Source organism: Rhamphochromis longiceps, linkage group LG22 (assembly GCF_057381845.1).
Source record: "Rhamphochromis longiceps isolate RC_006_pf linkage group LG22, R_longiceps_female_GT1.1, whole genome shotgun sequence".
Taxonomy (NCBI): Eukaryota; Metazoa; Chordata; class Actinopteri; order Cichliformes; family Cichlidae; genus Rhamphochromis; species Rhamphochromis longiceps.
In genome coordinates, this window is record NC_140577.1 from 1,899,377 (window position 1) to 1,915,938 (window position 16,562).

General features: G+C 42.5%; 1 protein-coding gene across 1 annotated transcript; it reads left to right on the top strand.

Annotated features, from left to right (window-relative positions):
- Positions 1 to 2,062: 2,062 nt before the first annotated feature.
- On the top strand, positions 2,063 to 10,908 carry LOC146643053 (uncharacterized). The gene is made up of 5 exons (XM_085395275.1): positions 2,063 to 2,244; positions 2,824 to 2,934; positions 10,231 to 10,278; positions 10,401 to 10,454; positions 10,548 to 10,908. The coding sequence occupies exons 1-5, from the start codon at positions 2,100 to 2,102 to the stop codon at positions 10,796 to 10,798; spliced, it is 609 nt and encodes a 202-aa protein (XP_085251401.1). The 5' UTR covers positions 2,063 to 2,099; the 3' UTR covers positions 10,799 to 10,908.
- The last annotated feature ends 5,654 nt before the right edge of the window (positions 10,909 to 16,562 follow it).

The following is a 16,562-nucleotide window of genomic DNA, read 5'->3' on the forward strand; positions in this document are numbered from 1 at the left end:
TATGGATGGAAGTTTGGTCCGTTTACAGCATCCTGCCATGTCATTGCATTTGTCCCTAACCATCAGTTACTGAGTGGAAAAAGTTGGCGTTCATCCTGAACACGGTATCTTATTTAATCTTAAACATTTGGAGACTTCCCACATACCACTAGAGGGAGCCCATGTATGGCCAGTGGTACATGTACAACAGTTTGAGCACCACTGTCTTAGATGATACAATGAATATACTGGGCATGTATCTGTTACTTTATGATGTGGGTGTAGTGATTTTTTGTCAATAATCTAAATCTAAACTCTTGATCAAATACAAAATGCACTAATGTAAAGGAATGTACACAGAAAAGGTTAATCAGCAGCTTATCTAGGTTCAGATCGCAGAGGGGTCACTTCTTTCAGGTGACACAGAGGTGATACCAAGCCAGCTCAGGATTTCGGTTACATCCACACTAGCCCGGATAGATTTAAAAATGGCGTTTTTCTCTGAAAATGCTCCGCGTCCACACCAGCGTTTTCAGTGTTTTCACAGAGTTGTGCGTCCATATTGAAACGGCCCAAAACACTTACGTTCCAGTCCTGTGCATGTGTGAGACACAAGAAGATTCAAACTGCCTCATTTCTGTCTGCCATTTACTTACCCTCCGGCTCTTTGAAACATCATGGCCACCAATCTATGAAGGAAGCTAATTTCTGCCACATATATGCACAGTCTCACTCTTTCCGGCTGTTTGCTGAGCTCCAGTTCAAATCACTCCTCATTCATGAGCAAAGTGACATTCAGTGCCTTTCAGCTCAATGTCGGCGAGTAGAGATTCGTCCACCAGAGCCTCCACCCAGTCAACATGGCTCCAAACAAGATTTCTGTGTTATTAACAACAATAAAAAAATCTAAATTGATAAACCTCCTTTTAGTTTCGCTTTTGTCTTAAATGTACTCTCAGTAAAAGGTCTCCTAATCACAATGTAAAGCAGATTTGAAGCTAGCCCCTCTTTGTCTTTGTGGTTTGCTCTGCTGCTGCTTCCTGTTTGGTTAAACATTGTTTCTGAGGCAACATTTATTAAACACCACTTGACCCAGAAAAACACTGAGCGAAACCCTTTTTTCTTGCCCCTCGAGATGACTGGAAAAAGTTTTTAGGTTTTACAGAGAAATACAGCAGAGTGGTCCTCAATGACAAAAAGCATCCTTGTGTGTGGTTACAAGAAACTGACAGCAGGAAGCATCAAACATTAAACAATAACAAAAACAGGCTTATTCAAAGTATTAGTGATCATTTTAATATGTTAAAACCTAACAAAAAAAAAAGAGTGGCGGGAAGCATGGTTGTCATGGTTTATGCTGCAGGAGGTCTTCTACGTTTAGTGCAGGTAGAAGTTCATAAAAACAAGGAAGTCTGTCTATAAATTGATGATCAAGTATTACAGAGATCCCCAACTTAAGTCCTCAACTTAATAAAATTGCTATTACTGTATTTTTCAGACTATAAGGCGCATCAAGTGAAACCAAACAGGCCTACCTTTATCTATATGATCACGCACTGTCACACTGTTTGATTTGATGTAAAAGCTCGAGTAGGAAAAGTGCCATATGACCTCTGGTTTTTGTGAAGAAAGTGAAATTTTTCAAACTGCATGAGGAAGTAAACACCAATGGCATGAAACACAGATTTAAAATGAGTTGAGGGCATTCTTCAGTTGGCCACTAGCTGAAAGAATCTCCTTTGTCTCACTGAAGCTCTGTTAGACATGTGAGGTGTTCCCGTGTTGGAAAAACTCTGAAATTGGTGTGCTTCTGTCTATTCACAGTATGTACTAATTCAAGACAAAGGTATTCTTGTTTGTACATGTATGTATTTCTGTTAGTTTCAAAGTTCCGTGTTGCAACAGCCAGTAAAAATGACAGAAAATGTTTGTTTGTTTTTTATTTGACATGTGCTCTCACTCAAAGGTCTGCGAACCACATTGTAAAGTACCAATGAAGTTAGCCTCTCTGTGTTTGTGGTTTGGTCTGCTGCTACTTCCTGTTACATGCTGATGATTAAAACCTGCCTGACTGACAGAAACAGACAGTGAAAGCTGCTCAAATACTTTCACCCACCAAGATGTCTGCAGACAGTCAGACTGCAGCCGATTTTAGAGTGAAATACAGCAGAAGGATCGACAGTGATGGACGAGAGCAAGAGCACAGTGAGGTTGAGATGCTAGATGATGGAGAACAACATCCTGATGTTGGGCTGCAGGCAGCTGGTAAGCAGGAAATAAATAAACTATTGTACTATTGCAAGGTCTTGACCTCACAAAACAAAGTGCCTTGAGCCAACTGTTGTTGCGATTCTGCGCTATATAAATAAAACTGAATATGAGGGAATTTAAGTTGGTTTAATATGTTTAAAAACTGTTCAGTCGTCAAAAAATTACAGAAAAGGAGGGAAGTTCCACAAGACTCTTATCTGACAGATCCGAGGCAAAGGTAGAAATATTAAAAACAAGGAAGTCTTCTTAGACACTGTGTGGTGCAAGTGAAACCACAGGAAACAACTCGAGAGTGGTCTTCATGTCTACAGAGCTAATTGTATTTTTAAGCTTATTTTCGACCATACTGACAGATATACTGGCCTTTTTCTGGCCCACATGCTCTAAGAATCACCTAGAAATATTTCTCCTTCTCAAACACTGTTTCTCTGTTTTCTATATGTTAAATATTCTCCTGTAAATATGACACTAACACGATGAACTTGTTCAGCTCATTCTCAAGATGAGTGCAGTCTGATTACGACGTATTAATTAAAATAATACAATAATTAAATCTCAATTTTGTCTCTGTAGAATTAAACATCCAGATGAAGCTTTTAGCTGTGAAAAGAAGATGGTTCAGAGCTTTTGAAGTGAATCTTGGGCTGCTGTATCTTTTGATTCTGTCTGGAATCACCACACGATGTGAGTAATTTTATTAAAATATAGCCTGGTGGATGTAATATTTTACAGATTAGATGTTGATGTAGACTTGCTTTTGTTTGGCTCCTATTCTTATTCATATTTTAGTTAGAAACAGTCACCTGGGTGATATTTGACACTACTGGTCAAATATGACCAGTAGTGTTTTATTGTTTATTTATTATTGTTTTCTTTTCTTTTTATTGTTTTTAAATAGAAAGGTCTGCAAGAAGAAGAATGAAAAGGAAAGTTTTCAGCCTTCATTAGTAAAGTAATCAATGCTGATCCCAAATGTAACTTTATTTAAGGCATATGTGATGAAAGCTATGACACAGTTTCTCTATAAGGCAAAACAGTGTTGCCCTTTAAAAAGCATTTCCTGGTTTGTATGCACCGTGAGAGTGAGGTGTGAATGTGTTTTTCCTCTCTCTCTTTAAGAGCTCCTCTTTGGTTGAACAATGAAAAATAATTTATTCTTGCCTCGCAAATTGTTTGATAGTCTAATGGGCTTTACAAATATAAAGAAAAGGGAATTCTCCGTCTAGCGTTCAGCACACTGGAGGTTATCACTCATATTAATCACATTCATTTATAGGCCTGTGTTTCTTTGCATGCTGTCACTTCCTCAAAGCCATTTCCTGTCTGAAACAGATAAGAAACAGAAAGCCAGCACAGATCCAAAAACTGCAGTTCCTTTAATGACCACTAAAGGCTGATTCTGAAAGCGAGTCAGTCCCCACAGACTACCATGTTATGATGAGCACCTTTCCAGCATTAAAAGCATGTTTCCATTCAGGACAAAATGAGTTTTGGTCTCTGAGATTAGTTTCCCTCTTAGTATTTAGTATTTAGTATTTATTTATTTATTGTCATTGTCAAGAACAATGAAATTGCGTTTGGGGCTTCCATACAACCCCAAAAAAAGAAGAAAATAATAAATACCCCTTAAAACCCAAGTGTACATATTTAACCCAGTGTGACTCCAATGCAATAAGACAATCCTTAGCAATAATGTTCGTAGAAATTCAGACAAAGACCTGAGAAACATGACAAAATACAACAATGCAACCCATTCAATATTATTGTACTGTGAGATATGATATCAGATATGATAGTTATCTATTTAAGAAAGAGGGGGGGGGGGGGGCAGGAGGGGGAAGAGAATAAAGATATGATGCACCAATGCAGACCAGTTCATTGCTATTAAGAAGTTGGATATGGTTATTGTCCGTGAGAGGGGGGCAGAGAGTTCAGGAGCCTCACAGCCTGTGGATACAGGCTGTTGGCCAGTCTGGATGTTCTGGCCTGTATAGACCTGTACCTTCTCCCTGAGGGCAGCAGATGGAAAAGGTGGCGCGCAGGGTGATGTTGGTCCCGCAGGATACTGTGCACCCTCCTCAGACAGCGAGTGGGGAAGATATTACTGATCTCTGGCAGACTTGTTCCAATAATTCTGCCAGCTTCTTTCACCACCCGCTGGAGTGCTTGCTGATCGGCCTTGGTGCAGCTGGGGAACCACACTAGAAATCCATACGTCAGAACGCTGCTGATGGCACAGTTGTAGAAGTTCAACATCAGAGATCTGGGAATGTGTGCGCTCCGCAGTCTCCTCAGGTAGTAGAGGCGCTGTTGGGCCTTCCGTACAACTGAGGTGATATGGTTGCCCCAGGACAGGTCCTCGGTCACAGTTACCCCCAAGAATTTAAAACTGCTCACCCTCTCCACCGCCTCACTGCCAATGAAGAGAGGCAGATGGTTGTTATGACCCCTCTTCCGGAAATCTACAATGATCTCCTTGGTCTTTTTGGTGTTTAAGACCAAGTTATTGTCGTGGCACCATGACTCTAGTTGTTGCACCTCTGTCCTATAGTTTGTCTCATCATTGTTGGATATAAGTCCGAGCACTGTAGTGTCATCTGCAAACTTAACAATGAGATTGGACGCGCAGGAGGAAATACAGTCATGGGTGAAGAGAGTGTATAGCAGAGGGCTCAGAACACACCCCTGAGGGGCACCGGTGTTGACCACAAGGGTGGAAGAGGTGTTCTTACCCACTCTGACACTCTGTCTACGGTTAGTGAGGAAGTCCACAATCCAGTTGCACAGAGAGGAGTTAAGTCCCAGTTGGTGGAGTTTGGGACGGAGTTTGTATGGCCGGATGGTATTAAAAGCCGAGCTGTAGTCTACAAAGAGGAGCCGTGCATAGGTGTTCCTGTGTTCCAAGTGCTTCAGTAATGTGTGCAGCACTGTGGCGATCGCATCCTCGGTTGACCGGTTCTCCCTGTATGCAAACTGGTGCGAGTCCAGGGATGGTGGAAAAGCAGCTCTGATGTGTTTAATGACCAGTCTCTCCAGGCATTTGGCGGGAATGGGGGTGAGTGCCACAGGTCTGAAATTGTTCAGACATGTGACATTTGACTGTTTTGGGATGGGAACGATGGTTGCTGCTTTGAAACAGGATGGTACCAGTGAACAGGACAACGAGGTGTTATATATAGAGGTGAAGACGTCCGCCAGGTCTGCAGCACAGTCTTTTAGCACCCGGCCCAGCACTCCATCTGGCCCGGCCGCCTTCCTGGTGTTAATGCTCCGGAACACACGCCTCAGCTCATGAGTGCTCAGGACCGGAGCAGGGTCGGTTGAGGGGAGAGGGGACAGGACAGGGTCGGTGTTCTCCCTGTCAAAACGGGCATAAAAGAGATTTAGATCCTCAGCCAGAGTAGAACTGTCGGCTGAGGGTGATGGTGTTCTTCTTTTGTAGTCCGTGATAGCCCTGATGCCCTCCCAGACCTGCCTTGGGTTTGTGTTGTTCTCAAACCTGGCCTCGATACGCCTCCTGTGCTGCTGCTTGGCAGTCTTGATGCCTCTTCTCAGGTTGGCCCTGGCAGCACTGTATGCCTCCTGGTCCCCGGATTTGAAAGCGTTGTTCCTCGTTCGAATAAGTTGTTGAACTCCGTGTGTCATCCAGGGTGGATTATTAGGGAACACACGGAATCGTTTCCAAGTTGTTACATTGTCCACACAGAAACAGATGTAGTCCAAGACAGTGGAGGTGTAACTGTCCAATGCGACACGATTGTCAGTGTCCTGCACCTTGAATACATCCCAGTCTGTGCAGTGGAAACAGTCCTGAAGCATCGGAATAGCATCCTGCGGCCATGTTCTCACGGTTTTGGTTGTAATCCCAGTGCTCTTGATCTTTTGTGTGTATATTGGGTGTAGCAGAAGGGAGAGATGGTCTGACAGACCCAGGTGGGGATAAGCCTGGGCTCTGTACGCATTCGCCATGTTGGTGTACACCTGGTCCAACGTTCTATCTCCTCTGGTAGCACACTTCACATTACGGTGGAAATTGTGAAGTACAGATTTCAGGTCCGCGTGGTTAAAATCCCCAGCCGCAATAAAGACACTGTCCGGGTGTGCTACCAGGCTGTTATTGATGCTGCTGCTCAATTGTGCTAACGCTAGCTTAGCATTAGCATCTGGTGGAATGTAAACAGCGCAGATGTAAACGGCAGAAAATTCCCGAGGGAGATAGAATGGACGGCACTTTAACACCAACAGTTCTACCTCTGTACTGCACAGTCTTTCCGTTACCGTGACGTTCGTGCACCAAAGGTTGTTAATATAGATGCACAGCCCCCCGCCAGTCTTCTTACCCGAGTCCGCAGACCTGTCGGCTCGATAGGCGGTGCGGCCTGCTAGATCGATAGCCGCATCGGGAATGGCGCTGTCCAGCCAGGTTTCAGTGAAAATCATGCACGAACAGTTATTAAAAGTCCGTCGAGTGGCGATCTGCAGTCGTATTTCATCCAGTTTGTAACGGATTGAACGGGCGTTGGAGAGGAATATGATCGGGAGTGGTGGTTTAAACGGACTAGTCTTTAGCCGTGCCCACAGGCCTCCCCGCTTGCCTCTCTTCTGCCTCCGCTCGCAACGTCTCCTCCTGCGGCTTGCTGTTGCGGGTAGCCCCGGGGGTTGCTTAACGATCTCCGGGGGGATGAGATACTCGGATGTTAGTTGAAGATCTCCACGGCTTAGTTGTAGTAGATCATCTCTGTTGTATTGAAGTAACCCCAGACTGTGTGAAATAATACACAGTACCACCAAAAGTGCAAAAGTGTAGGAGCTCCGGGCCGCTGCGTCTGTGCGCGCCGCCATCTTGGTTTGACTGATAAATGGCTTTTAGTGGATTCTATTTAAATGCATTTTAAATAGAATTCTCTGATCAGTAATATGAGCTGCTGTGTGGTACAGCCTGACCAACAAGTTTGTTTTGCTGACTGAGCTTCTAGTATTTCATGAGTCTCTTACTTAGCATTGAATGCACTGATTGATTGAGCGGTTAAGAGATGGCCCAGTGTGTGTGACGAGTTATCTACTGCTCTCTCTGTTGTTAGTCCTGTGCATCTTTCATCATGTCAGCTTATTAGTAATCTATGATTGCCAAGCTCTCTCCTCCCTTCATCCGTCTACCGCAAAATTTCTGCACTGCCATCAAGAAAGACTTGATTTCTTACCCCTGCTCTTGGCTGGAGTACCAGCTTACCTTTGCCAAGAACCACAACCATCTCGCTGGAGAAGGCGCCACTGATGTCGTGGCGAGCGGCTGGTGAGGGTCCTAGACTTTTTACATCTTGGTGTTCCCTGGACCCTGTTGGACCCGGTCCCCTTCACCTGGTGTCAACCTTGGGTATCTGCGGCATCATGCACAGATTTCACCTACTTCTCCCACTGCTGCTTCTACAGACGTGGTGCCCATTAGAATAGGTCTGGTGAATTTAAGGTCCATCGTGAATAAAACTTTTATCCTTAAGGAATGTTTCATGTCCCAGAGTTTGGACCTTCTCAGCGTTACTTAAACACAGACCTCTCCGGGTAAGTCCAGTGTTTTTTCAGAATTATTACCCCACTGTCACTCATACTTTAATACCCTGAGGTCCTTGGGTCATGGAGGAGTTTTGCCGACTGTTTTCTGCAGCTTTGAACCGAGCCTTTTACGAGTTGAGCCTCTTCCGTCCGCTGCTGTGCACAGCGATCTATTGGTCACCAAAGTATACAACAAAGATTTTTTGTGGGAATTTTCAGACTTCTTGGATGAAATTATGTCAAAATATGAGCAAGTTTTAATTGTTAGGCGGAGTTAAAATTCACATGTGCTACTCTGGAAAGCCTCTGGTAAAAGACTTCTTAGACTTATTGGACTCCTTTGGCCTCACTCAGTTGGTGAACGGCCCGACCCATGAATGTACCCACACACTGGATCTTGCTTTATCTTAAGGTTTACCCATTTCTAATTTATTCAAACTCTTTGCTCTTGCTCGGTGCTGACATGTTTTTACTCTTCAACGGCTGCTCATGTCTCCACTGTTTTTAATAATTTAGACTTGCAGCCCTCTGTGTCTTCCAGCACTGAGGAGCTTTCCCTGTAATTTAATTCCTTGTGCCGTACGCCATAATACTGTTGTAAATTCTGTGGCTCCAATTAAAACCAGGCGATCAAAGCCCAGATCAGACCCTTGGTTAAGTGATCATACCCGTGCCATCAGATGGGAGTGCAGGAGAAATGAAAGTTGAAGATGGACAAACTGCAAGTCTCTTCTGAGACTGAGAGCTGGTGTTGTTTTCAAAGAGCTGTGGAAACTGCAAGAGCAAAACATTTTTCCGACATCATTGCTGCTAACGCTCACAACCCCCTTGTCCTTTATAATACATTAACACTGCTTTTAATGCCCACGTCCCTCTGAAAGCTTACAGAGAACTCTGATAATTTTGTTAACACCGGAGCTTGTATTTCTCTTGCCTCCCATCATCGGTCCATCTTGCTCCCCTGCCTGGCTGTCTTTGATCACTTAGAGCTTATTTCCCTTTCCTCTCTTGAGAAACTGGTTACCAGTATGAAACCAACTGTGATGTCGTTCCTTCACATCTTCTTAAGGTTGTTACTACTGTTGGTCTTTTTATCCTTAATGTCATTAAGGGTAATTTGACCTCCAGCCATTTTAAACATGCTGTGGTGCAACCCGTGTTGAAGAAACCTGACATTGACCCTTCTGCTTTGTCTAACTTTGGCTTTTTTTCCCCAAAATCTTGGGAAAGATCGTTTACACCCAGCTGAAGGCCTTCCTGGATGAATGTAAAATTTTGGAAGAGTTCCACTTTGGATTTAAAACAAACCACAGCAGTGAATCTGCTCTTTTAAGGGTTTTTAATAACATATTTTTAGCAATGTTTTCTGGGAACAGAGTTTTCCTTGTCTTTTAAATTTACAGCTGATGACCATAACATTCTCATCTCCAGACTGGAGCAGTGGGTTCAGTTCTGCAATGGTTTAGGTCTGACCTCTCTGACAGGAGTTTCTGTGTCATGATGGACGATCTTACCTCTGGTTCCGCTGCCCTTCCCTGGGGGTTCCTCAGGGTTCCATTCATTGTCCTCTACTGTTCTCTCTGTATTTGAGGCCACTTGGTGCTAGTTTTAGAAAGCATTGTGTTTCATTTATATGCTAATGCCTGTCAAGTCTATTTCCCTTTCAAACACAGTGGTTCTCTTCAGCCTCTCCTTGATTATCTCAATGACATCAGGGGGTGGATTGCACTGAATTTTCTTAATTTTAATGAAAAAAAGGCAGAGGTCATGCTTTTTAACTCCAGTGCCTCCAGCTGTATCCCTGCCTTTGACCTTTCCTCTTTGGCCCCACAGGAAAAATCCAGAATCACCAATTTAGTTGTGAAAATGGAAAGCAGCCTAAAACCTGACTGGCATGTCAATGCTGTGGTTAAGTCCTCCATCTTTCAGTTGAGACGGCTGTAAAGATTAAGCCATCCTGTCTAGATGCCACCTAGAGACAATGCTGCATGATTTTAACAAGAACAAGAGCACATAACCATGGTTTTAGTGTACCTTCACTGGTTCACCGTTCAGTTTTAAATCCATTTTAACATTCCTTTATTTCTTTTTAAGCCTCTTAATGGTTTTAATAGTCTGTATGTGTGCATGATTGTGGAGGTGGAGTGAATGTTCTTGTTGTTCCTTCAAACTCTTCACTCAACACGGTGATTCTGTGATTATCTCAACAAAGCAGACAGGCAGCAGCATCTGCTGCAGACTGATGCAGGTGCAGCCACACTATGTTAGACAGTGATGTCTATCATTGTGCCGGCTAGTTAGTTCACTTGGTGCATTGAGCAGCATGCAGCTCAGCATGTGTTAGTTCCATTCATGTGATGGGAATAATAAAAACTTCATTGATAAAATGCTTTAAACTTTAAATCAGTTTCCTGTTTTGTTTCTAACCAGATATTTTAGTCACTTTGGAAAAAGAGCATCTCCAGGCTAATTGTTCAAGTAAGAAATATTTCAAAACAAATATAAATAAATATTCATGAACTAACTTTGCAGTCATTTTTCCTTTTTTATTCCTGTTTTATTTTTATTTTATTATAATTATGTTTGTTCTCAACATGCAGCAAAAATAATTCAACTACAGCAAGAAATCAAGTTGCTAAAGGAGAAGATCAAAGGTAACAAGCTGTTCAAAACTAAAAATCTTTATTACACAACAAAAACTATGAGCAGTAAATAAATACCGCCTTTAAAACGTGTTTGACTTTAAGAGAAGTGTCCCGATCGATGGACGAGATTTGGAAGCAGCTGTTACTTTAAATCCACTGAGGCAAAGCACTGGCAAGAGAGCAGGAGAGCCTGTCAGGAGAAAGGAGCTGATCTGGTGATGATAAACAGCAAAGAGGAACAGGTGGGTGTGTTTGTTCATGTCTGTGTGATCTTTGATGGAGCTGACAGTCATCTGTTACTTGTGTCTTTGACCTGCTGTCAGTCTGTGACCTGCTTCCTGTCTCCACTCTGATGGATTTCTTTGGTTCTCCTTTTATGTTAGAGACATTCACATTCAAATGCAAAGTTTTTACACAATTTTGAAGCAAAAATTTAAATTACACAGAAATGTTCCAAAATAAAAGCAATCCTCATAATCCTGGCTAAGTTTCTTATTTAAAAAAACCAAATAAAATATAATATTAACAGTGATCCCACTGCAACAGTAACTGAGCTTCAAATTCAAATTTAATTTGTCACACACACAACCATACACAGTACGGCATGTGGTGAAATGCTTATTGCTGTGCAATGCCCGACCATTAAATGACAACAAGAATTGACAGTCAGATTTACAGATTACTACAAAATTTAAAGATTTTAAGTTAGGAATTCACAGTAAAAGAATGTGCAAATAATGATTTACGAAAGAAATTATGAATAAAAATAAAAAATAAATTATAAGAAGTGTGCAAATAAACAGAGTGCTGTGGTGATGTATTGTGTGTGAGAGAGTCCAGTCCTACACCTGGTTCAGGGCCCGAATAGCCTGGGAGAAGAAGCTCTTCTTCATTCTCTCTGTTTTGGCCTTAAGGGAGCAGAAGTGCTTCTTAGACCTCAACTCAAAGAGTCCATTGTTGGGATGGGAGAGGTCCATCATAATCTTCCTGGCTTTGGTCTTTCCCCGCTTGGTGTAGATGGACAGCAGGTCAGGAAGCTCTGATTGAATGATGTGTTCGGCTGAGCGCACCACCCTTTGCAGATCTCGTCTGTCCTGCTTGGTGCTGTTCCCAAACCAGGTGCAGATGTTTGACGTCAGGACGCTCTCGATGGTGCAGGAGTAAAAGTTCTTGAGCACCTTCAGTGGCAGATGGAAGTCTCTAAGTCTTCTGGGGAAAAAGAGATGCTGGCATTAACACCAGAGTGTTAATGTGACAGGACGATGACGGGTCCCAAGTGATGTGGACACCCAGGTACCGGAAGCTATCCACTCTCTCCACTGGTGTGCCACTGATGATCTCATCATCTGCTTTGTAGTGATGATGAAAGCGTTATCTTCACTGGCGCACTCTGTGCGCACGCAATTTGTTGTTTTAATTGCTGCAGCGTCGAAGCGTGCATAAAATGTGTTCAGCTCAACAGCCAGTGAAACATCGGCATTCATCATAGCATAGCATCTTTATTTATAGCAGCGCTTTACATCCAACAATGTTGGCCAAAGTGCTACAAATAGAAAACAAAGAGAAAACAGTTTAAATTACATATAGAATATCTTAAAAAAGCAATATAATTAATAAGAAACATATTAAGAGACATCAACAAGTCATCATTGAAGAAGCTGGTTGTTTATAGTCCATTATTGTCTGCAGTCTCTGGTGTAGCTGTGACTCTAGTTTCCTGTAGCTCTGCTCTGCCTTTCTGATCGCGCTGCTCATGTTTTAAGACACAGCTTGTATTGGTCCATATTACCAGCGACGAGCCTGTCTTTGTAGACAGCGGTGCGTGATTGCAGATGTTTTTATCCACCCACGGCTTCTGGTTGGGAAATGTTTGAATGATAGATCCCAAAACCGCTTCTGTAAACATGTTGATGAAACATGTCCCAGTCTGCGTCATCCAGAGCGTCATCCAGAGCGTCCTGCAGCACGGCCACTGAGTGGTCTGTCCAGTGTGCGAACTCCCCCCTGATTGGTGCTTGCTGCTTTAGCCTTTGTTTGTAAAAAGGCATAAGGAAGATGGGGGCATGGTCTGATTTTCCAAATGCCGGCAGAGGCTGAGCTTTGTAGCAGTCCTTGAACGGAGTGTAGCAGTGATCTAATGTCCTACTGTCCCTGGTAGGGCAGTTGATGTGAGTTGATGTACACAGCATCCTGGTGAAGTGCTTGTTGTTGTGTGAGAGTCCATGTCCGTGTGATGCGGAATATGAAATGTGCAGGCAATGACCACAGGGAATTCCCGAGGGAGATAGAAAGGGCGACATTTAATGATCAAAAGTTCCAGATTGGGCGAGCAAAAGCGTGTGAGTGGGGAAATTCTTTGGGTATTTTTCATTTCTGCACAATGGAAGAACTGAAAAATTTCATCACATTTATTCTTCCTTCTGACATATTCACAAGATGATGTCACTACAACAGAAGTGCTGAATTATGACTGGAGCAAATATTTGTGTCTCTTCCCAAATAGATATTTATCAATGAACTGAACATGAGAGGAGAGTCCTGGACTGGTCTGACAGGCAAACAGACATCAGGAGGATATGAATGGGAATGGGTGGACGGATCAGCGCTGACAGAAAGGTGAGACATTAGTTTGTTTCTATTCCAGAGTTATTATTTAGAAGTGAAACATGGATGTTTTGGAAGATAGATCAGCAATACATGAGCTGAGCTATTTTCCAACAGCCCCACAAACTGAATGTAAAGAAAAGCAGAAATCCTCCTTTGAATGAACAGCTGTGCTTGAACTCTCTTCATCTGCAGTCTGTGATGACGTTCAGTTACAACAAGTCAGTTTGAAGGAATCAGGATTGAAAAAAGTTTACTCCAGTTTAATATCATATTTTATTTCTCTGACAGGTTGTGGGCACCAGCACAGCAGAGTACGAGTTATGATTCCTATGGAGTCTGCTGTGATGATAAAGGGAACTTGAAACAGGCAGTTGAACATTATGTTGGTTACAGCTCGAAGACCTTCATCTGTGAGAAATGAGTTTGGTGCTTTGATGTAAATGTTTGAATAATCCAACCAAAGACACCTCACTATGAAATGTCCTGCATGAGCCTCAGACTCAGCTTACAGTCTTTACTTGTTCATTCTGCATCATATATTGATTACATATATTGTCCCTCTGTGCTCTGTGCTGTACAGTAAGGTTGGAAGTCATCCACACAAAACCTTGAAGTACTTCATTACTCTGTAGTTCCAGCAAATTGTTCTAATAAAAGTCAAAGTGCAGCTTGTCTTTACTTTGCTTTACTTGGTTTATTCATCAGTCTGTTGGTCCTAAAACTTCAGTAAATGTCTTCTTCAGTTTCTCTGAAACAGCTGAAAGTTGCTGCTTCTTACTTTTAGCTACAAATGGGGGATTTTGACAGGAGATTGAAATGAAGAAGAAAAGCAGATTTAACAAATTTCAAATGTGCGAATAACTTATCAATTCTCTTTTATGCTGCATTTGTAAAGTAAGGATAGAGAAGTTGGGGCTAAATGGGATGTTGAATTGTTGACTCCAGGAAACAGAGTTTATGTAGCTGAATGTAACCAGGTTCTTTCTCTCAATGTATTTTATTTGTCCAACTTTAACCTGACATTGTCAGAGCTAAATGTATTAAAGGACTCCTGTTATTCATGTTTTTGATCTGCTGTGTGCTTTATTTCCTGACTTCATTCTGATGAATCATTTCTAAATATGGATCTATTTTTGTACTCTGAATTTTAATGTTTTTCCTTTTGTTTTCTAGATTATTGTGTACTAGCAATCCACAAATGTCTCATTTCTAAAGCAAGAAGAAAGATATAAGAATGATATATATTCTGATCTAATATTAGAAGCCTTGAATAGGTAGAGGAGGATACAGAGGCAGGCTCATCTTCTTCAGTCCACAGTGCCAAGAGGGAGACAGGTGAGGTGTGGCTGACCACAGTGATGAAGAGGGGCTCGTCTGTGGCTGCAGCGTTCTTCTTCCAAGTTACTCCTCCGAGTAAGTTTTCCTCAGATGATCTTCCAGGTCTTTTATGGGCAAGAGGCACCAGCTCTTCTCTTTGAAAAAAAATTCCCTTAACAAAGTAGTATGGGCTGCTTCAGAAAAGGGTCCTTGTCCGTTCTTTCTTCTTATGTTGTCGTCTGAGGTGTTCTGCTCTTCGCAGCTTACTAAGTTGTTGCTTTATTTCCTCCTGCAGGGCAGTAAGTCCCTCCCTTTCTGTCTCATTGGCCCTTCTCCACTGTTTCCTCAGTTGTCTTCTCTCTTTCACTAATCTGTCAATTTCCCGCCGTCTCCTGGACTTTAACTGGTTTAAATGGCCTTTCTGCTGTCTCTGAGTCTTGTTTTTTACACCAAACACAATATTACATGTATAATGTGCACTAACAAAACTGCTAAAAATAACAACAACTCAGACATAATGTACAGGACATATACTGTTTATCTATTAATTAAATTTTGCATTTTCTAACCAGCCTGTACGCTCATGTAATACCACTTTGTACCACAAGAGGCTGCAGTGAGCCAGCATCTAGTCTGCACTGAGCTCACATTTGTATAGTTGTTGTTGCAGTACAGCATTAGGTCAGACCACAAGTGTATTGTTCTTTTACAACAAACAGCAACAATCACTTCATACAAACCTGTGTGTTACACCAGTAGAAGAAGCTTTTCCTTCATCAGTCTTCTTGTTTCTTACTATAGGGGTGAACAGCTACACTAACACTCTCTGGCTCCATGCTGCCCCCCTGTGGTGACAGTTTGATTTAATGTTTGTGTGAAATGTTAAAAGATACATGTGAAAGGAAAAGGAGCAGTTTGACATTTAAGAAGCTGGAGCTATAGTTATTGTTTAAAATCTTTCAAATTTTCAGCACCACAGACAGTGAGAAGCAGGTCTGCACTCTGTATCATATCTTTATTCGATGTGGATGTGGATATGGGAGAACAAAACTATACAACCTTGGGTTAGGGTAAAGTCTACAGCACAGTTGTTGTCCCTGTATAATGTAGTAGTGAGGATTTGTGGACATGTTAACCACATGGGGTAGCTCAGGTAGTAGAGCGGGTCACCTACTCACCGGAAGGTCGGTGGTTTGATCCCAGGCTGCCTCCTGGCTGCATATCAAATATCCGTGGGCAAGATACTAACCCCATGTTTGCCTACTGGTGGTGGTCAGAGAGCCCGGTGGCGCCAGTATCCAGCAGCCTCACCTCTGTCAGTGCGCTCCGGGGCAGCTGTGGCTACAATGTAGCTGCCATCACCAGTATGTGTGTGAATGGATGGTTGACTGATTGTAGTGTAAAGCACTTTGGGGTCCTTAGGGACTAAGTAAAGCACTATACAAATACAGGCCATTTACATGATGCTCACTTTTCTGCTATTTTGGACATATGGCAATCATTGCGACAATGTAGGATCAAGTCAGTGAGAATGTCAGTACTGCTGTATGAACATCTGACAATGAATATTCCCTCACTGGTTTTGAGTGGTTACTGGAAGATGATGGCAATTGCTAGCAAAATGATTGGTGAAGTCCGCGTCACAGAGGTGCACAAAGAGCTGACCGCTTGGGTGAAAAGTTACACAAAACTCTGGTTCTGCGCTGCTGAGCTCCACTAAGATCTTTGTGAAGAAGGACAAAGTTCTGGTGGCCCACAGAGTTGTGCAGCCTCAGAAAGTCTTCTTAAGGTGAGGTGTTTTGGCTGGGGCACTTCAGATAGTGCCCAAGCCAAAGTCTTGACAGGAATAAAGCCTCATCCACCAGCATTCCAGTAGCTCCTGAGCTTAATATTCCTTCCCCCTGCTTCTGTACCAAGCCATGCAGGCAATTGTGATGATGAAAAAAGAAGACAGTCCTAAATTGTGCGTGGATTATAGGCAAACCATTAAAGAGGTTTATCCCACCATGCATACAAGGAATGGATGCTTGGTAAGGGATGTTGTCTACTGCCAAGCAAGTAGACCACATGTTAAGTATAATATACTTAACATTGATATTTTGCAGATAGACCACCAGAACCCACAAAGGAGCTGTATTTTGTATCCAGAAGGGACTTTTTGAGTGGGATGTGATTTTTTTTTGGACTGTTGTT

Coding starts and splice junctions, on each gene's coding strand:
- LOC146643053 (XM_085395275.1), top strand. CDS start 2,100: ATGTCTGCAGACAGTCAGACTGCAGCCGATTTTAGAGTGAAATACAGC. Junction 2,245..2,823: donor TGTTGGGCTGCAGGCAGCTG/GTAAGCAGGAAA, acceptor TTGTCTCTGTAG/AATTAAACATCCAGATGAAG. Junction 10,455..10,547: donor GCTAAAGGAGAAGATCAAAG/GTAACAAGCTGT, acceptor TTTGACTTTAAG/AGAAGTGTCCCGATCGATGG.